The sequence below is a fragment of the Grammomys surdaster genome, unplaced genomic scaffold, assembly GCF_004785775.1.
Source record: "Grammomys surdaster isolate TR1022 unplaced genomic scaffold, NIH_TR_1.0 138, whole genome shotgun sequence".
Taxonomy (NCBI): domain Eukaryota; kingdom Metazoa; phylum Chordata; class Mammalia; order Rodentia; family Muridae; genus Grammomys; species Grammomys surdaster.
In genome coordinates, this window is record NW_021604596.1 from 3,871,805 (window position 1) to 3,893,933 (window position 22,129).

Here is a 22,129-nt window from a genome sequence, read left to right on the forward strand (position 1 = left end):
AAATTTTATAGAAATCTGCTAGCAAATTAAGAGTTATTGTCACTGTTGCAGAAGGCAGGTTTCTCTAATATGTAATTTAGTCACCCAAACAAGAGTTTGTGAAAAGGCAACAGAAAAAGGTATATTACATAGAAGGCTGTGATGACAGAAGTTCCAGGCACCCTCCTCTCTGTTGGGGTACTGTTTTCCTTGGAGGGAAATTGCCTTTCTGTAGCCTTCCTTTAGGTAAGTTAGATAGCTCTCTGTGGGAGAGGATAGAAAGAGTGTGTGAGACTTGGAACCAACCTGTGTCAGGGTCTGAGAAAGGACGCAGTCGATGATGACTGGGACAGTTGTGGGAAGATGATCCAGAGTGAGGAAGCAGAAAGCAGACAGGAAATGTTCCCAGGTTATCAGACTTCAAGGTTCAGTGACAGTTCCTCCAGTAAGACTCTACCCTCATATCATTCCAAAAACAGTACCAGTGGAACCACGTGTACACGCATGAACCTGTAGGGACATTTGCACATTTAAACCACAGCACTCTGCTTAATTACCTCTAAGTGGCTCTCCTGTAGACTAGGCCCTTGGTATGACACAGGAAGACTCTCAGAGACACATCCTCCCACCTACTACAGCATTCTAGTTGTGTTGGCCAGCTCCAGAATTCCCTTAGTTCCCTCTGCCTGCATGTCCTTCTTCTCCTTTCTCCCCTGTACCTTGGATCCATCTTTCAACTGTTTCCATGTGCCATACCTCCTAAGATGTCTTAATTATTTTTCTGTTGTGGTGAAGAGACACCTTGACCAAGGCAACTAAGAAGAAAGAGTGTATTGGGACTTACAGTTTCAGAGGGTGAATCCATGACTACACCAAGGGGGATGGCAGCAAGCAGGCAGATATGGTGCTGAGCCAGTAACTGAGGGCTTATATCTGATCCACAATCAGGAGGCAGAAAGAGTTCAGGGGAAAGGAAACTAAGAGACTGGGATGACCTTTTGAAACCTCAACGTCTACCTCCAGTGACACACCTCCACCAACAAGGCCACACCTCCTAATCCTTCCTGAACAGTTCCACCAACTGGGGATTAACCATTCAGTTACATGAGCCTATGGGAGCCACTCTCATCCAAATCACCACGTAACAGTTCTTGGCCTTAACTAAACATTAACATCAAAATCATTTCAAATCCTGAAATCAGTTCATATTCTTGGATTTCTGCAATACAATCCTTGGAAGGGAGGGGAAACCCAATAAGCAAAGTTGTTTTGTGTTGTTGCTTTGTACCGTCCAGTGTGCACTAAAGTTGGCATTACTATACATTTTGCAGGCAAAGATGGCTGCCCCTTCATCTTTACAACAGTGCTGGTCATATACACATCTTTAATAACTGCTTATTGAATAGGTGTGGGGAGGAGAAGCCACCATGTGGGGCTTCCTTTTTCTGGTAGTTCTAGATCTCTAAGATTGATTTCCACTGGATGCAAAAATATCATGAGATACCCTGAGGTTGGGGAATCACACGATTCTTCTTTTTTATTGTCCTCTTGATTGGGTTAAGAGGTACTTAGGGCATTACTAGGCATACCCTTGGATGTGTCTGTGAGAACATTTAACATTCCTAGGAATGATTGGTTAACTTAGGGGAAAGACCTACCATGAAGGTAGATCATCCTGTGGGTTGGGTCCCTGACTGAATCCAAAGGGAGAAAAGAGGGAACTAGATGAACCTTTTCCTGCTTCTCCACAGCTGAAGCAAACAGCTTCAGCCAACATCTCTTCCCTCCATGATGGACTACACCCTCATCCTGAGACAATGTAGTGACAGAGGGGACTGAATTCTTGTGATCTGTGATCTGCTAGCTGTCTCCTTTATTCATTCCTTGGGATTATCCATTTATTCTGTATCTTTCAAACTGACATTTTAGACTCTAATGTGCTAGTCTGCATGAATACATACTTATTTTAGAAAAAAACCTGGACATTGTGAAGAAACCCACTGGCACCCAAAGGAAGCTGTCCCTCATTCTCTGTTTCCTGATTGCTTGTCCTGTGTGGTGGCTTCTTGCTCTGGAACCCTGTATGAGCTCCTTTTCTGAGAGCTGTTGTCTGCTCAGGTCTGGTGAATGGCCCTGGGAGAGCAGAAGACGAGGTTTCTGAGACCAGGCTTCTTGGGAGCCATACGCCTTAACTCCCCCGTGGGCCAGTGTGTTATGAGAAAGGGTTTTCTTGTGCTATTCTTGCCTGCTATGTCCAGGCAGGATGTGTGGGACCAGTTAGGGGGGAAAAAACAAGATAGCATTTGTGTAACTTTCTTAAAATAAGAACTTAAATGTTTATCTACCACAGCATCTTTCTCAGATGAGAAAAGCATTTGGAGCTCTGTATAAGAGCCTGTATGTTTGGTTCAGGATAGGCTGAACCCCAATACTAGTGGCATAGCAGACCAGAGTCCTGTTTCTGGTTTGTGATTTAGCACTGGGATGTCCCTAAATCCAGGTTGCTTTCCCCCCTTGGCATCACCATGTGTAGGGTGTTATAAACTCCACTGGATTCTCTGTGTCCATTTAACAAAGAAGTGAGTCAGGAGTGCTAGGGATGCAATCTTGACAATCCTGTCTGAAACTAAAAGTACTCTTTCCCTCATATCCAGCTGAGAAACAGCTCCATCATCTCACTGAAGGATGGCTTGATGGTCTAGTTTAATTTAGTACAGGAAGAACAGGGCATCTCATACACAGATGGGCACTAGCTGTTGCTCAGACTGTGGACTGAGTCTCACTTTGGCCACACACAAGCTTGGCATCTTTGTTAGGTGGGCGACTCTTACAAAGACCAACATGCAAATGCTTAAATAGGATCCAGGCTAATTTCCCTTTCCCAACAAACATCAGCAGTCCTTGACTAGTAAGGTCAGCTTCTCAATGCTCTGGCTTTTCAGGGATGTTTCACCGAGTGGTCAGAAAAAGCTAGTATTGCTTCCACAGGTCAGAGAGACAGAAAGGAGGAGACATGGCACACAGCCTTCCTCTTCGACTCTACAACCCAAACCTTAGTCCCTATGCCATACCAGCTGCAAGCAGGCTGAAAACTGGATGGAAATAGGAAAGGTCATCTCATCAGAGTAGTTGGGCAGAGTAGAAAGAGAAAGTGGTGTACTGGCTGGCAAGAATATTAACAAATTACAGGCAGTGTGTCTTAGAGGCTAAGAGTATGGACCAGAGACATACTGTATAGGTTTGGATATTAGCTTATGTCTTACATGCCTTTGATCTTGGGCTGGTTCATCCCTACCCACATTGCATAATCTGTAAGGTCATGTGCCAGCTATTTTCAAACATATTTCCAAAGCTATTCATCACCTTTTCCACTCTGTTCTGTGCCTTGGAGACTGCCTCTCTGCATTTCTAGGCTTCTACCTGGACTGGGCTAACAAGGGGTTCTGGTTGCATATGGGATGGGGTTGGAGACATTGGGGAGTGTCTCTTAATCCAACCAAGATAGAACTTCAAATTAGCTATCACAGGGATGGGAACATCCACCACTGTGACCAGAATGGGTGATTCCTTCTAACTCTTTGCTTTTCCTTAGCCTTGACCATTATACTGTGCTAAGTAGTCCCTTCTTCAAATTCTCTTCAGTCATTCCTCTTGAACCTTGGCTGATGCAGTAGGAGAATAGTGCTGACCTTGGGCTGTAGTGGCAAGCAATATCTAAACTCAGTAGCTGACAGCAGCAACTCACGTTAGACGTCTTCCTGGTCCTAGGTAGGTACTCACTTTCCAGCATGTTCTGAAAATTGTAAACATTTAATTTTTTACATACACATTAGATAATATTGCCACTTGCCACCCTTTTCCCACTTCATGTCAAGAGAGTGTGTTGAGACTCAAGAAATCATTTGCAGATCTGTTCTGGGTGAAATGCTCCGCAGATCTGGTCTAATCTGTTCCATTTATAGGAGATGAACAAAGAGAAGGCGTGGGGCTTTTAAACTCCTGTTCTTCACACAAGGGAGCCATACCAGCTCAGCAGAGTGGGATTGAAGTGGCATTCCATGTTGGTATCCCCAATACAACAGTTTCCAAGGATTAATCAGGCCACATGACTTAAGGAGTCATGGCTTCCTTTCAAGTTACCTTCCAGTTTAATGTCCTGGACTCCGCAGAAGAGGTTGCTGGCCACTGTAACAGCATCATGCCCAGAGATCAGAACGTCAGTTAACATCATGGTGAACAGTCCATGTCCTTTCTTCTGCAAAAAACTGGTGATCATTCAATGCTGGCGATCAATGCTGGCGATGGCCTTTGGTGTCCCTGCTCACATCCAGACTTAGAGCCTTGGTCTTTTTGCTGAGTGCCAGGGTAGTTCACATTGACCTGTGTTCTCCTGGTTGTAGGCATGTAGATTTGGTACCTTGGGTCCCCTCCACATCTCAGAAAGGGCTTGCTTTTCCTGGTAACTGCAGAAACCCAACTCATCCTGGGGTTTGAGATCCACTTGGCCATCTGCCTAGCTCCAAGCTCTCCTCCAACCCCACCCCGGACCCACCCCAGCTATCTCCACCCCTCGGAAGCCTGTCTGTCCAGCTGTCCTCCTTGGAGGCATCAGACGGAGCTCCTGAGAGGGAGGGAGGGAGATTTTACTCCAGATGAACTTTTTCTCTGAATGATTGACAGTGGAAAATTCAGTTCCCTTCACAGGAAACCTCACCCTCCCACAGGGTGTGGTCCAGCCTCTGGGCTCCAACAGAGCAATCACAGAGGACGCCACGTGATTACTGTTGCCCACACTGAGCAGCTCAGTTTCTGGTGATTTATCTTTCTGGCCATAGCAGCCCTTTCATCCGCAGACCAACTCAGTAAAGCCCATTAAGACATTGCCATTTTATGGAGAAGAAAGCAGAGACTTGGAGAAATGGAATTATCTGCCCAAGGCTACTGAGCTAGTTAGAAGGTTAGACATATAATCCTTGATTCTGGCGCCAATCTCAGTTTCCTGGGGTGAGGAATGCACCTTATTCTTTTGGGGAGATTCAGTTGAGAGTTGGATAAAACTACAACCACCACACAGGCACACACAGAGAGACACACATGCACACACTCATCCATCCCATATGTGTGGACTCAATCACTTGTGGGCAGATTATTTTTCTGTGCCTGTATTGAACATGTGCAAGTGTTTTCATTATTCCCAAAACAACACAGTGTAACAGCTTTTAACAGTGTTTGCCAGAGTCAGATGTTGCCAGTAACCTAGTCATGATTTAAAGTTTACAAAGGAGGACAGGTGTGGGTTAGATGCAAAATCACATCATTTTACTTTAGGAGCTTGGGCCTTGGGCATCATAGATTTGGGGTGGTGGTCCTGATGCTGCTTCTTCCAAATATGGTGGCAGGGATGGTTGCATCTAGCAAGGGGCCTGGTCATATGTGGCTGTTCAGGACACAGTTGTACATGGCATTTGTTCAGAGCCATAATGTTGTAGACCATCCAACAATAATCAGTATGCTCCAGAGAGATTTTCTATGACAGGGTGTGTGTAAAGCAACAGGAGAGAAACTTCTTTAAGATTCCTGTGTTTCTGCACAGGGCCCCAGAACTCCCTCATGGCTCCTGGTGATGCTGACACTCCTGTAAGGGAAAGCAAACTTTTGTGAACTTTAGGGTTTGGGGGATTACACTGCTGGAGTGTGATGGAGGGCAGGGTGTGGGCTCAGCAGGGATAAAAGGAATCCTTGCCTGCCCCCAGATTTGTTCACAAGTGATGGTGCAGCTTGCTCAGGAGGTGATAATCCCAGCTGGGAGAGACAATGGGCTGAGAAGGCCGCATACTCCAGAAGACAAGTGGGTGCTCACTTTGAAAAAAAAAAGAAGAGAAAGAAAAAAGAGCAAGGGAAGAATATGGAATTATGGGATAAGCATACAGAGGGAAGGAGAGAGCCTTTCCCCTGCAGGGTAGGAGTTTCCAGTAGGAATGAATAGGACAGTGGCCAGTTGCTCTATGGAGTGTGCCACCATAGAAACATTGGGATTGAATCAATTGTCACCCAGTGGCCGTGGTGGTGAGTAGGGTGTCAAAGAGTGTGAGTAACCAGCCTGTCTTTTCTAGGGTGCTATCACCACAGTTTTGGGCCACACTCTTGCTCTTTCCGGATTGTGCCCTGTTTGTGTGTCTCACATCTGCTGTTTTACCAGGTGCACACGTTAGGCTGACTTGCTGCCCACCTGCCCACTTGCTCCCCGCTTGTCCCGTCTTCTCTCTCTTCTCCCCCTTCAGCCCCTTTCTCTAGCTCTTTTCCTGCCCATCGTAGTCCCTGAGCTTAGCCAGCGTTTGCTCAGGCCAGGCTCCTCTCCTTCCCCTACTCCTTCCTTCCCCTTTCCATCCTAAGTTGGATGCCGTCCTAAGGCTCCCTGCCAGAAAGTGGAGCAGGTCAAATTATGAAAGGGGATTTAAAAAAGAATGTTCTTTGGCAAAATGGGGGAAACAGATGTTCAGTGCTGGCATGTCTGTCTCTTGCTGTCTGCTGCAGCAGGATTTCTGGAGATGAGCATTCATCCCCAGGCACAGACATGCATTTATTTCAACACCAAATGCATCCGAATATTTATTTCTCCTTAATGTTCTTCTCTCTGTAACCTTCGAGCCCTCAGATTTACTCTGCATAGGATTACTGGCCACCTGGTTGAAATGCCATTTTCTACTTCTTTTTTAAAGCTTTTAAAATACTGGTCAGCGGCCCACCCCTGTATCTACATCCAGGTTACTCTTTAACAGAAAGTAATTTATGACTGGTTCTTGACAGCAGAGGAAGGAGTCTGGGAACAGAACCCAGGCTGCTGTGGGGACTGAGGCGAAGTATCAGTTTGGTTTGGTGATATGGAAGGCTTCTGTATTGGTCTGCTGCTGAGAACTGGTGTTTGAGACCAGCTAGTCTAGCCTCAGATTGTCTATGAGGTTAAGGATGTCCTTGGTCTTTCTGTGTCTATCTCCTAAGTGCTGAGACTACAGATGTGTACAACTGGGCCTGGCTCACTGTTGCTGTCCACCGGGAAATGAGAAAGGTCTACTGTTGGCTGGTCAGCCTATTTATTTATTTATTTATTTATTTATTTATTTATTTAGTATCTCATGTAGCCAAGTCTATCCTCAAACTCACTATGAAAGCTAAATGTCTTGGTTAGGGTTTCTGTTGCTGTGATAAAATACCATGACCAAAAGCACCTTGAGGAGGAAGGGGCTATTTCAGCCTCTCAGGTCACAGTCTATCACTGAGGGAGGGCAGTGCAGGAACTCAAGGCAGGAACTGAAGCAGATGTCATGGAGGGGTACTGCTCACTTACCCCCACTTTCTTATGTACCCCAAGACCACCTGCCCAGAGCTGGCACCACCTACAGTGAGCTGGGCCCTCCCACATCCCTGCCCAGAGCTGGCACCACCCACAGTGAGCTGAGTCCTCCCACGGTGCCCCACAGATTTGCCCATAGACCAATCTTGTAGAGTATTTTCTCAATCAAGGAAAAAGTCCTGTATTTGTGTCAAGTTGATCAAAGCACTAGGACACTGAAGATGACTTTGACATCCTCTTTGGGACTCTTTTTCTTCTGAGTGCTTGGATTACAGCTGTGTGTCACCATGCCTAGATTTAAGTGGTGTCGGAGATCAAACCCATGGGTTCTTACATGCTAAGGGGGCACTCTACCAACTGGGCTACATCCTCCAGCCAACTTTTCTCCTCAGGTTCAAGCTTTCCCTTTTGAACTCTACAAGCTGTGTTCCCCACTCTTGGACTCAAAGGGAGACTACAAACTGCTAGCTTGCTCTGGAGATAGAAGTCAGACAGCTCCAGGTCAGACAGACAGGCCCTTGTGTGGATTAACCACAGGTGCCCAAGAGCTAGGCCTCCTTCAGGGATGTCTGTCTTGTTTTTAGAAACTCATGTGTGCTTTCAGTTTTTTTTACACAAAAATGTGTATTGGCATTAAGAATGGAACAAAACATTGTTCATTTCATGGAAAGAGGACAAACGGCCATTGCCCTCTTCCTGTGAGATACAATTACAGGGCAGAAGGGACTGAGCTTGTTTTCTCTCAAGGAAAGATCAATGTGGAGAGAAGCTCATGGACCTCTTTCTATTGAACAGTGTCTATTAATTAACCAACTCAGTAGTTCTCCACCCGGGACAACTTAGTGCCCTGAGGTACACTTAGCAGTGTCTAGAGATCTTTTTTGTTGTTGTTTCCTTTCTTTAAAGAAACTATTTACTCTATGTGTGTGCGAGTTTTGCCTGTATGCATGTATGTGCACTATGGTTGTGCAGCGCCTGCAGATCCAGAAGAGGGCGGATCCCCTGGGACTGGAGTTACAGATGGTTGTTAGCCACTATGTGGGTGCTGGGAACTGAAGCTTGGTATTCTGCAACAGCAGTAAGTGTTTTTGAATACTGACTAGTCCTCTGTTTTCTTAATCAGGTGTCAAGAGGTGATTGCTACTGCCTCTGCAATTACAATGCACAGAGCAATGTCCCACAACAAAAGCTATCAGCCTCCTGCCTCCTGTGAGTGCTGAATGCTGAGAAACCTCACACTAAGTCATAAATCAGAGAAGTTTATCGTGAGCTTCCAGTAGTCCCAAGGTTTCTGTAGTGATAGTCTTAATAAGAATCAAAATAACCTAATAATTCCAGTGCTTAATCATCTGAATAGTTACTGTGCTAAGCTCTTTATATTCACAGCTACCTGTTCTGCTCAGCATTTCTCCTCACCCACCCCCAAGGTCCGTGTTTGTAGCCAGTTTTCAGAATGAAACACCCTTTACTCTTTCCCACTTGTTCTGTGGTGTAAATATATTTTCTCTGGCCGTGATCTTTTCTTCTCTGCCTCTCACATTTTAATGGCTCCCATTACATGCTTAGTGAATATTGGGCAATAACACCCCCAGGAGAAACTGATGAGACAAGAGACCAGTGTGTCACTGAGGATGTGAAACTGAAAGCACCCAGACAAACAGTCCCATAACTCAGGGAGCCAAACTCCCTGTGGTGGTGTTGGTAGCGCCGAGCCTGGCCATTTGTCCACACCAGAGTCCTTCAGTAAATTTCAAATGGGAGCAGATTTCCAGCTGATGGATTCTGTGCTGGTTGGTTTCCTGTCAGCTTGGCACAAGCTCTAGCCTTCTGGGAAATGAAATCCTCATTTAGGAAATCGTCTCTATCAGACGGGCCTGTGAGCACATTTGTAGAGCATTTTTTTGCTTAAAGATTGACGTGGGAGGCTGAGCCCAGTGGATGGTGTCACTCCTGGGTCCTGAGATGTATAAGAGAGCAGGCTGAGCAAACCATGGGGAGCAAGCCGGGAAGCAGCACTCCTCCATGGCCTCTGTATTGGCTCCTGCCCTGGGTTCCTGCCTTGACTTCCAGTCATGGTGGACTGTGAGCTTTGAGATTCTTCTCCAAGTTGTTTTACTTACAGTGAATGCTCATCCCAGCACTGGTAAGCATGCTGGAACAGATTCTGTTACATAATGGTTTTCTTAGGAGCAGCTTTCTGACCCTTGGGCACAGTTTCCAGATGCCAAAGATACCTCCCCCTGGCTATCTGTCCACTTTCCTTCCTCACACTCCTTCCCCATCTCCAGCATTTCCTTCTTCCACAGGAAGGAGTCTGGCCGTGATAAGATACCCTCTTCTGCCTCTTCTTCCTCTCTCAGTACCCAGAACCTCATAGGCATCGATTCCTGAATTATGACACCATCAACAAGTCACACAATGGGGCAAGGCATGTGCCTGGCTCTTTAGAGGAGGCATGCAGGATGGAAGACTTATTCAAGAATATGATTTTACATTTGGAAAACAAGCTAAGAAAGGGAAGACAAATGTTGTCTTTATGAAATGGAAGAGTGAATGAAAAGCTTGGAGAGGGGAGCTTTTTGTCTGTGGAAAACAGGGTAGTGCCGTTATCCAAAGAAGGTATCTACCATGCCTGCCTGTGGGTGCCAGGCTCCTATTGTGACAGTCAGTTGACATCGGCAGCTTTATCGGATTAAGAACCTCACAGGGCATTAATGAAGCGTAGCCTTTGCCTGTGTTTGCCAGGGCTTTCCCCGAGAGGAAGTGAAGGTGCAGTGTGGGTGGCACCATCTCACAAACTAGGATTCTCACTAAATAAAAGTGGGAAAGACTAAACCAGGCAAAGGCCAAAGCCCCTTTCTCTACTTCAGAGATGCCCAGATGCGACCCAGCAGCCCCACATTCCTGCTGGCATGCCTTCCCACCTTCAGTGTCCTGAGAAGCTAAGATAAATGCTTTCTCCCTTTAATTATGTCTCATCAGGTCTTTGGTTATGGGAATGCGAAAAGTAATTAATGTATCTGTATGTGATATGCTTTCTCCTACACATACATACATATGCCTAACTTAAGTTATATAAAACACCTATTAAAAATTAGTAATAATGACTAAACTAGGACAGTTATACGATATATTGTTCTATCTGGCTCACAATGCCTTGTATTGTACATGCGAATGGGTGGAAAATGCATGCTCCGCAGATATACTGGACAGAGGACAGCAGGGAGATCATAATACCCACACCAGGGTATTCATAAAGCCTATGGAGATTTTATTCCCAGGGTTTACCATGTAATAGTTTCAGAATGCTGTTGATTAGGTAAACTTAAAGTACAGAAAATGAAATTACGAATAAGAAGATGTGACTGTACATTGGTCCTTCAGCTCCAATGCTGATGTATCTGTGACTTTGTCTGAAATATCCTCTTCTCAGTCAGGTGTGACTGGGCAAACCTGTAACCCTGACACCTGAAAGGCTGTGGCAGTATCACCATGAGTTCAGGTTAGCCCCAGCTACATAGTGAGCACAGGATATCTAGAGCTGTCTAGGAAAGATCCTGCCTAGAACAGAAACAAATCCACCATCAAACAACAGCAAGAACAGAGATCCCCTTGTCCGTCCTCGGGTCCCTTGCAGTCCTCTGTGTATGTCCACTCTCTGCCTCGACAGCGCCTGTGACTTCTGTCGGCCATCATCCTTCCTTCACTTTTAGCACAGTTCTGGTATAGCCAGTACTTGTGAAAGAATCTTGAGAGCCCCACCACCCAGTGAGCATCTAAGAAGCTCATTGTGGTTCTGACATCTAAGCTGAGAGGTTCTAACAAATTCCTACTTATTGTGGTTCAAAAATCACATTTTGGAAAGTACCATGGAACTCAGACTTTAAAACGATCCTTCCAGAAGCAAAAGAAGTCATTTTAATCAAGGCTGCCTGGTTGTTTTAACAGTCATTAACTGTGACCTACAGGCTGTAGTGACATCTCAGAGGGGGCTCTGTGATTCCTCTCACTGTCGAGTCCATGGATTCGCCTTTTGTTGTCATCCTTCTCTTCCCTAGCAACCTTAGGCCTTTTTCTTTGGCTACTTGGTACTCATCTAACAAGACACAAGCCAATAAAGACATGGTCTGTGTTTTCAGACGGGAGATGAGTGTGTGTGGATGGAGTCTGCATGCTAATAAAGTTTTGAATGTCTTCGGTATTTTGAAATTCTGGAGGGAAGGAGACTCTTGCTAAGTTCCTAAGATGCAGATATTGATATGTTACCTCCATGTCTCCCCTCTCCAAGTCTGGAAGAACTTAGGCTAGAGCTCTGGTCCCACCCTAAGGCTGTAGTCATTCTCTGTATGGATCACCTAGTCACTCACTTTACCAATACTCTACCTCTATTCTATTGGCAGTATCCAATAGCTGTCCTGTTTGGTTCCAGAAAGCATTCAAATGGGCCCATTAGTCACCTTCGCTGGCACTTAGCAAGTGAAAACTTGAGTCACGTTAGATTGGATGTTGACTTTTAGTGTGCGTGTATAGATCCCCCAGGAACACAGGTGTGAATCACTACTTTGCTTGCTAGTTAAGACAAATTATTTATTTTAGGCAGGGTCTCAGCAGTCACCATGGCTGGACTGGTATTCTCTATGTGAGAGTAGAACTTGCTTCAGTCCTCCTGCCTCTGTCACTCTAGAGCTGGGATTATTGACATTTACCACCATGAGCTCATCATGACAGTCGTCACCATCATTCTATCTTATTTCTAATTGGCTCAAATGAAACACTGGACTCTACAACTAAATGTTCTTTGAAATGTTACACAGACAACCTTGTGGGAGTGCAGCCTTTTCTTTCAGCCCATAGTTTCTGAGCAACAGATTCAGATACATTTCATAAGAAGGATAGTCACTTTCTACATTCAAAGTACAGATTATTAGCAGCTGAGTGGGTTAAGACTCGGCCGAGGAAGTTGGCCTCCAGCTGGGCTTACTGCCTAGGCTGCCCTGTGTCTGGCTGCTTGGAGTCAACTCGAGGAACGCAGATGAGATTCCCCTGGTGAGCTCAGAAGAGTCTTGTGCCTGCTGGCTGTGCCCTAGAGATCCGTAGTGCTGGGTTGGAGAACAGTCTCTGGGCTTCCTATGCCCTTTGCTTCTCCAGCCTTTTCTTCGCCTTGTTTCATTTGCAAGCGTGCTTTCATTCCATATGAACTGGTTCACATGGTTCCATCCTTCTCTTCTATACACCTTTGTCCCCAACATTTCCCCCAGAAGATAGTAAATCACTTAATATTTTCCTCAAGCCAGTCTTTCAACTGTGCTCAAGATGCATTCTTCCCAGAAGCACCTTTTCCTGTGCCTAGGGCTGCAAATCTGTTGCTTGCCCATCCCCCCATCCCCTGCGAGGATAGCCTTCTTAGAGAAAAGAGAAAAACCTCACTTCAAAATTTTGTGATTTTTTTTCTTATTGGATATCACCAGAGAAATGATATCCTCATTCTCATCCCTCCCTCCAAACTCACACCTCATTGCTTCCCACAACTGTCCAAAACTGTCCATCTCACAGGGCTTCTGGGAGACTCCATCAGCAAATATATGCTTATGTATGCTCTCTATATATTTGCAACATAAATTTACTGAGTCCATATGCTTTGGTTTTCTTTCTTTTTCTGTGACAAACATCATGACCAAAAGCAGCATAGAGGAGGAAAGGATTTATTTCATCTTACAGGTGACAGACCACTGAGGGACAAAAAGGCAATAACTTGAGCAGGAACCTGAAGCCAGGTCAGCTTGCTGTTTTTCTGATAGAACTCACATCACAGTCACAGAAGTGCAGCAGTAACCCTGAAAGACGCTGCTTGCTAGCTGGCCCACACCCCATGCATAGCAAACTTTATAATACAGATGAGACTAATTGCCTAGGGAATAATACTGCCCACAGTGGGCTGAGCTCTTAGATCAACAATCAAGACACTCTCCCACAGACATGCCCATAGGCCAATCTGATTTGGACAGTCTCTCAGTTGAGACTCCTTTGTCAGATGCCTCTAGGCTGTGTCAAGCAGACAGTTAAGACTAGCTAGAACACTACACTTTTTTGCATGACTTGGTACTAGTTGGGTCTCTTTGTTTAGGAGGATACTGAGGTTTAGAGACAGTAGATGACTTGTCCAAGGTCATTAGGATACTAAGCTGAGCTGTGACGTGGCCCACATGTATTTATATTCTAGAGTTTGTGCTTGTAACTGGTCAGTTTTGCTCCCTTCTAGGGGAACACAGTAGAGGTATTAGGGTGTGTAGACTAGCCTCTCTCCCTACATTTCTAGTCATTACTTCTTCTCCATGGCTATGCAGTTTGTCACATCCCAGATGAATCAGTGAAGCAGTTGTCCCCTCGTTGACTGTAGGGCACAGAGTCAGCTCCTGAGCTGGCCCTTAGCCTTGATGCTGTGTGGTAGGAAACACAAATGGGTTTCCACCCTTGGCTTTGCCACTGAACTTGCTCTGTGACGTTAGGGAAGTCGGTCCACAGCCAGGTGGGAGTTTCCTCACTAGCCAAGTGAAAGCTGTGGTACACATATTCTTCAGTTCTTCTCAGCTCTACACTTTTGTGACTGTCCATTTGGTCATGTTGTCTCTTCCTTTGTAGTAAATACTCTTTTCCCATGTATACATTCTTGGCAAGCACCCTTGGCGAGAAACCTTGCCAACTCCCTCTAGGCTGCACCGCCTCTTGCCCAGTGCCTCTTTTTCCTGCTCATCTGATCCCCGCCCCTTCCCTGTCTCTACACTAAGCTGGTCTCCTCTCTGTCCTGTCCTGACTTTTAACAAGTGAGGACCTACTGCCCTGTTCTTTTCTGTGCACACATCCTGGCTTTGTGTGTTCTACAAAGGCAGGTGACTTTAAATGGAGCTTGGGCTTGAGAAATAACTTCAGCAATTACGTTTGGGCTCCCTGTGTGAGAAACAGAAATTACCAAATCAGAGGGCTGTCATGGAATCCGGAGTGAACCCTCAGGGTGAAGCTGTGAGCAGGTGAGTTTAGGGAGTCAGCACAAGCCAGACATGACCTCCCCTGATGGCCTGGTAAGAAGGTAGAAAAGGAGAGCAGACAAACAGAAACCTTGGTATGCCCTAACCCTCTAAGTAAGGGCTTGGGCTCCAGCCACTGGCCTCTCCTCTCAGACGACCAGAAAGGTCCTAGAGCATGCCCTCAAAAGGCAGTGAGTGTCATCTAGTATAGGGTTGGGTAACTGAGTGTTACTTAGGGGAAAAGCCTGATTTCAGAGGCAGGGCAGAGTTACAAACACTGTCCCAACACTTAAAATTCTTTGCTTCTGCTAGAGCAGATAACGGCCTGGAGGTAGTGGCCACAGGATGTATGGCCCTAGGAACCCAGTGAACATTTAAGGCGGTAAGGAAGGGCTGTTTAGACTGTGCTGCTCCTCAGTGGAGCACATCGTAGGCCCTCCTATCCTGACAGCCCTACCTGATGGAAGTACTAGGGCCTGGGGAACGCTTTCACCTGGAAATTCCACCTAGAAGAAAACTTGGTCCTAACCGGAACCTAGCCAGGAGTTAGGAGGCATATCCCAGCAAAGGATTCTAAGGCATTCAGAGAGAAATGGTGCGTGTGACAGGAATTCAAACGCGGCAGAGACAAAAACAAGAGAGCCTGTCTCCCTCTTTGGTCTCAGGCAGACACGTCAGCTTGAGCCCCGGCAGTTTCCGAAGTCCCGGGAGGGGCGACGGGAAACTGGGGACGGGCTCTAGGGCCCCGCGGCCGGGGCCGGGGCCGGGGCGGGGTGGAGTGTAGGGTTACAGGGACCAAACCGGCGACCCTCCCGGGTAGCGCGCCGGCGACTGGGAGCGCGGGGCGCCCAGGGAGCCGGCAGCGGGGTGGGGTGGGTGGGATTGGAGGGGGAACGGGGCATCTCTCTGCTTCCCGAGGGCAGAGGCGCCCCTCGCCGCGCCTCCCAGCCGCCATCCCCCTGCCGCCATTCCCGGCCGCCGCGTTGCCCAAGCAAGGATCGCCCCATGATCGCCCCATGCGGAGGGCAAAGTCGCGCCGGGGACCTTGCGAGCCAGTGCTGAGAGGTAACCAGATTGAGCCGGGGAGTCGGGGAGGGATCGCCCTAAATGGGCCGAGAGGTCTTCGCGGCTGTTCCCAGGAGCCAAGGCTGACATCAGCTCCGCTCCAGATGTGGGGACTTGGGGAACCAGATTGGCGCTGGGGCCTCCAAGTGTCCCGTGAGGGATCCAGAAGGTTCAACAAGACAAAAAGCAGGATTCAGTTCCGTGCCACCCTCCGAATGCCCAGTACCCCCGGGGCGGATTCCCACGGGAGGCCGGGGACTCGGGTACGCGCAGGGGCCCCTAACGCGGGACTGGCCTTTCTCGTGTGGCCGGCGGGTCCCGGTCGCCGGAGGGGCGGGAGGGTTTGCGGGTGCCGATGCTCCCGCGCAGACAAAGGCGCGCGGGGCACCCAGCCCGGACCCCAGGACGCACCCGGGCCCGGAGGCTCGGGCCCCTTCCGCCCCTGCGCCTTCTTTGTTCTCCTCTAACAAGTTTCTTGCACAAATCGGGGGTTGGATCCGGCTTGTAGCCTGTTGGCAGTGCGTTGAAAAGAATCTGGTTTCCGGGAGGAAACATAAACTTTCCAAGGGAGAGCTGGTTGAACTTTCTTGGAACGTGACATTTGTGGCAGACGGGAGAATGGAACCTCGGCCCATGACGGCCTCTGACAGCCCAGGGGACCCGCTGGTGCTAGTTTTAGGTAGCCAGACGGGGGGGATGAGGTCTCACCCTCTCCAAGTCTCCTGCTTGGGGACCTCAGGAGACGAATCCCGGGCCTGATTTCCTATTCCTTGTCTTTTTTTCCCCTGGAAAATGTTTGCCTTTCTGCCCATGTCGTGGGTGTATTGTCTAAATCGCAAATGCCTTTAAGCTGGGATCCTGTGTGAGTTATCTGAACGCCGGCTTCTGGAGACAGGTTCTGGAGACAGGTACCGATCCCAAGGGCCTTGATGCTTACATTTTGAACGGTATTTGGTCCTTGGACCGTCTGCTTCCTGCCCCTGGTTCTATTTTCCTACAAAGACTATTACAAGTTTGGCGGGATATTTGCTTATTAAAGTCCTTGGTGATGGTAGATGATATGATACCTCAGAGGTCCACTGGGCTCAAAACAGTGTCAGTTTGTTCACCGAAAGTGCACACGACCAGAACCGGGTAATATTAAACAGCTACAATTCCAGAAGACTCCCTTTCAGGGAGTGAAAAGTAGGTCCTGAAGTATGGAACGCTCATGGTTTCCTGCTTCCAAAACTAGGCTGTGGATCCTGCCAAACTGGCTGAGATTCTCCCTGGCTGCCTACCACACAGGGCCAAGGTGGTGTTGCTCAGTACTTAAGGATCTCTGGGATTCAAGTTCTTAGAATAATGAGGGAAGCGTACTTAAGTTGAACTGTGTGGCAGGAAAGCAGAGGGCCAGGAGACAGAATTGAACAGAAAGAAAACCAGCAGGGCCTAGAATAGAAAGGTTCTAAAGACCTTTTCCGTGGTAGGGTTCCTGGTGTGTGTGTGTGTGGGGGGGGGAGGTCGTCATGTGCAGAACAGGACATAGAAGGTTCTAGAGACCTCTGGTTTGGTGGAGTTCCTGGTGTGTGTGTAGAGGAGAGTCATGTATGGAACAGGACATAGACTAGGTTACAGAGAGACCTCTTGTTTGGTGCTGTTCCTGGTGTGTGTGCATAGTTCTTAGGTGAGTTGGTTTTGTTTCATCTTGCATGCCACATTTTTTCCCCATGAGGAAAACCTTTGTCGACCTAGAGGTGGCAAGCAAGGGAAAAGGTGCTGTCCCCATGGTTCCCTTCCTCCTTCTCTTCAGAAGAAGGCACTGCTGTCTAGATGTTTCAGGTTCTGTTTAGCTGTGGGCTGGAGGGTTCCAGTGGATTGAAGAACATGTGGAGACTGAAGTGTTTAAAAGCACATCTTTCATCAGCAGCAGCAGCACGTGAATGTAGAAACCTGACTGGTTTTCTGGGAAGGTCTCTGTTGATGTGTGGAGAATGCTGCTTCCAGGCCGCTTGTCCAGAGCTTCACTGGATGGCTGTGTTCTTTCTGATATCCAGATCCACCCAGATGTGTGACCTCAGAGACCAGGAGGGAGCTTCCATTTACTGATGGGAGGCAAGGGCTCTTCTGGGAGAAGGGAGCTGCCAAAGTGTGTCCTCCGGATGTGCTTTGTGCCTCTGGGGTATTTGTGAAAAAGTGCTTTGAAGATGATAATACTACAGCATGCAGGACTTCCATGCCCAGTGACACAGATCAAGGGAACACAGTACAGAAGTTTGATTTTAGACATTGAGCTCTGTGAGAACTGCTAACACTTCGAACGTTTACCAAAGTTTTCTCAAATCGGATTCTTTGCGGCCTGGGTTCTGTGTGTGCCTGTGCATATGGAAGCTCAGGCCAGGACATTGTGTAGACTTTGAAATGTTTCCTTAACATCGGAGGGTTCTTCTCACCCAGAATTCAGAGGATGACGGAATCCTTGAAAAGCAAGGGTTAGGCAGGTCAGGCCAGAGGATGTATTTGATTACAAAGTTTGTTGGAAATTGTTGTCTGAGGTTATTGAGGTTTTTATATTTGTTTGCCTAGAGATTTTTTTCCTGTTGGTCTGCCCTTGCTTTGTCTTAAAGGAGTGGTTCTGTGTACACCTGGCAGTGGTAGGTGGGTCAGTATATTATATTTTTCTGGAAGGAAGCCATTGGTGCTCTTGGATCTTGTGCTGGGTCCGGGATGAACTCTCCCATCATTTGTGAAACCCTAGGGGACAGTCATCACAAGCTCTGGGCAGAATGCCTAGCCTCCCCAAGAGGCTCAACAATCAAGATTTTTAGGTTTTGGTCTTTCCCCTTTCTTTTAGGAGGAAGTAGAGGAATGAGAGTTAGGACCTTGTTCCTGTTAAATCTCTGGTCACAGCTTTTTAAAGGCCCTGTTGCTGAGCATGTTTGGCTGTGTGTTTCCTTCTGGCCACCATTGCAGCTGTAGGCCTGCATTTCTGTTTGTCATTTTTTAAATGTCTGTGGCTCACCAAGCCTTCACTTTCCATTTGAATGATCATAGCTTCAGAGGATGGTGAGGTCAGGATACCTGTTCTCCTCTGGTGATCATTGTATCATCATGCTGCCCTAGCAGAACCGAAGTGACATGGGTGCAGTCCTCAGAGCCTATGGGGTCTTCGGTTTGCACACACACATATTGTGTGTGCACCTCCCATGTGCTGTGAATCCAGCTCCATGTCAAGATGCAGAGGTATTTCCTCTCTGGAGGCTCTTTCTGTCTCCTGAATATGGTGGCACTCACTTTTTCCTCCCTCGCACACTGTCCCTGAACCATAGTGATACCTCGCCTATTCATAATGCTCTGCAAATTTGTCATATTTTGCCATATGTAAACAAATCCTTGAAACATGGAATCATTGAGATCGGCTCTTTATTCTTTGCCATTTCTATGAGATCCATCAGAAGTTTTGCTTGTATCAATGGTTTATTCATTTTTATTGCCCGAGTAGTATTCCAAGGTCTGGATTCACTGTGGTTTGGCCACTTGCCTGTGAGAGGTCACCTGGGTTACTTTCAGTGTTTGTTCATTGCTGATAAGGTTTCTGTAGATGCTCACAAACAGGGTTTTGTGTGGACAAATTTTTTTCACTATTTCAGGTAAGTACCCAGGAGGCTAGATTATAGGCATCCATGCTTTTGATGAAATGATCGCTAAACTCTTCTCCTAGTGGCAGTTTCATTTTAGATTCCTCCCTGAAGTGCAAACACCTGGCTTTTCTGCATCCTGATCACCTGATGTCATTGGTTTTTACTTTAACTGTCCCAGTAGGTGTTTTAATAGATGCTGTAAGCTTAATGCGCCTCTAATTTGTATTTCCCGGGTGCCTACAGACTTGCACATCCTCTCTGCTGATGTGCTGCCTGCCCTCTGTGGGGAAAGGCCCATCATTACTTTGCTGGTTCTGCCTCTTTCCTAACTGGGTCGTTTATTTTACCACTGGGCCCCAGCCGTTCTTTGTGTGGCTGCATGTCTGTGGCGTGCACGTCTGTGGCGTTTCTCCTTTCCTTCTCCTTCTGGAACCATTTTGAAAAACTAAGTCTGTAATTTTGGTGAAGTCCAACTAACTGATTTTTTTTTCTTTTTGCATACTGTTTTTGGTGTTTGCCCCTCCTAAGGATCTCTTGCCTAGGCCATGTCCCCAAGACTGCCCATTCTTGCTTCTAAAATGTTTACGCTTTACGTGTAAATTGTAAATTATGACTTTTAAAATCTGCAAGTCTTAATGTTGACCTTTATTTATTTGTACTTACAATTATTGATTTATTGTGTGTCCCTGTGTGCATGTGTACATGTGCATGTGTGCTTGCATGTGTGGGAGTGCGCAGGTAGAGGTCAGATGACAGCTTATACGAACTGGTTGACTCCTTTTACTGTGTGAGTTCTGGGGATCGAACTCAGTTTGTCAACCTTGGCAGCAGCCACCCTTGCCTACTGAGCCCCATTTAAAAAAATTAGCATGAAAAATGTGATTTTGTTCTGGCTTTCAGACACTGTTTTTGTTGGCCCTCCTTTTCCACACTCTTGCCTCTCATCCATTTCCTCCCTGGGATAACTCCAACACACTCCATCACGGTCTTTCTTCCCTTACCTCTTCCTTAAGTCCTTTCTTTTTCCCCCTTCGTGGTCCCTTTGCTGGTTTCCCGAGCAGAACCTCCCATATATAAAGGCTGAAGTATAGGATCTGGTTTCCAACTCACAGCGATCTCGGTAAGTTGGTCTACCAAGTACTAGGAGTACTTGCTGACAAGGCCGGCCAGTTGAGGACTTTTATCTGCTGAAGCCTCAGAGGTAAAGTGGGGTTGAAGACTCCCATATCTCAGAATTGCACGAGGGAAGAAAAGAGATAAGACATAGATCATACTTAGCTCAGTGCTGGACACAATGGAGCCTGCAATAAACACATGCTACTGATAGAATAAAAACAGCAGGAAATGCTGATAGGATGGCTCACTGGGTAAAGGCACTGACTGCCACCAAGTCTGATGACCTGAGTTCATCCCTGGGAACCCTTATGGTAGGAGGAGGGAACAAGTTCCTGGAAGTTGTCCTCTGACTCTGACAGGGATGTGATGGCATTTGCTGCTCCACCAAATAAAATATATGTCATAAAAAATTTTACCAAAACAATGGGAAAGCAAACCATTGTATAGTGTGTTTTCCCACATGTATTCTTACAGAAGCCCCTCTTTCTTTAGCTTGGGGCACTGCTTCAAGCATCTCATACGATCGATTGAGTGATGTTGGAAGCTGGGATGCTGTATTCAGAATCTAGTTTCGTCTATAGAGGAGGACATTTTTGTTTTAAAAACACGGGAGCAGAGAAAGATGTCCTTTCTGTGCTGACCTCAGCAGGTGGCAGGATGTATGGCCGCTGCCCCAAGGCTGGAGTCAGCCAGGATGTGATCTGAACCTCCTGACCGGCAGGCCACCCTGCTTCCTTTTCCTCACTGACCTCGGGTTTTTGTTTCCAGAGAAATACGACGGTAATTCCCATCCTGAGGAGGGTGCGGAACAGTCTACTGGACTTATTATAATGCAGGGTGCCAAGCCAGCCCTAGGAGCTGTTCTGTCTCAGGAGGTCGAAGGAGGGCCTAGGACTTTGTGTTTTAACACACCTTCAAGCCATACTCTAGACCACACATGGGCATGACTGCCCAGCAGGGCCCTTTAAATTGGCCTGGCTTGAAGCAGCCCTCTTTGGAATGGAGTTTGTCTGGGTTTGAAAGGCTGGTTTCTGAGATGAGCGGTGGCTGTCCCTGTACTTTCTCCTCAGGTCTCTTGGGTCAAACTCTCTCCCATACACTGTTTCCTCTTCTCTGCCCATCTCTTGTCACTTGGAGGACCTGCCAGGCCTGCATCTGTGCTACTGTAGACAGGTTATACTGCCTGAGAAGACACTCGGCCTCTGTCAAATGGATTTGCTAAATATTTATATTCTAATGTGAGCGTGGGGTTGAGGTGGGACAGTGAGTATGAAAGTTCTACAGAGGAGACAAAGGGAAAGTGCTGTTAAATAAGGTTCTAAAACATTGTATTTTAATTTCGTGTCTGCATGTGTGTGTATGTGAGGCTATGTACATGTGAGTGCAGGTACTTACGGAGCCAGCAGTCTTGGATCCTCCGAGGCTAGGGTTACAGGGGTTGTGAGCTTCCTGATGTGTGTCCTGAGAGCTGAACTAGAGTCCTCTAGAAGAGCAGTGAGTGCTCCTGTTCAGCCATCTCTCCAGCCCCTTAAAAAAATAAATATTGTGCATCCTTGATGTGTCTTTTGAGCAGTGCCTGGACTTGCTCTGGGCCATCTCTCCCCATGCTAAAAAGGCCACCAACTACTTCTGCTCATGCTGAGGACTGCTTGGCTATGGTCACATAGACATGTGGAGAAGGTCCCTGCAGGGGACAAATGGTTGGCTTGGTTGTCTTGGGATCCTAAACCAAGATGTTGTCGAGGCACATTGACAGATGATGACAGCAACCAGAGAAGGAAGGGTAAGCCTTCCTTCTGAAGAATTACCTGCAAGGAGGCTCGAGTAGTGCCACACTCTGTTTCCTTGAAGGACAGAAGCAGGTCTCCATGTGTTTTTCCTCACTTGGTTTCCTCACTTTGGTTTAGGGTAGGTGTGATCTGTATCATATCTTCCTTCCTTCCTTCCTTCCTTCCTTCCTTCCTTCCTTCCTTCCT

At 47.0% G+C, this 22,129-nt stretch overlaps 1 protein-coding gene across 3 annotated transcripts in view; it reads left to right on the forward strand.

The window, feature by feature from the left end:
- Positions 1 to 14,180: 14,180 nt before the first annotated feature.
- Amotl1 (angiomotin like 1) overlaps positions 14,181 to 22,129 on the forward strand; it is a 62,484-nt gene continuing 54,535 nt past the window's right edge. For 2 of the 3 annotated variants that reach the window (XM_028763392.1, XM_028763393.1), the window contains exon 1: positions 15,298 to 15,417. In XM_028763392.1, the coding sequence (XP_028619225.1) occupies positions 15,369 to 15,417 (49 nt within the window). In that variant the 5' untranslated portion in view covers positions 15,298 to 15,368. Of the gene's footprint in view, positions 14,356 to 15,297; positions 15,418 to 22,129 lie in introns of those variants that run through there. The other variant, XM_028763394.1, reaches the window with a different exon arrangement.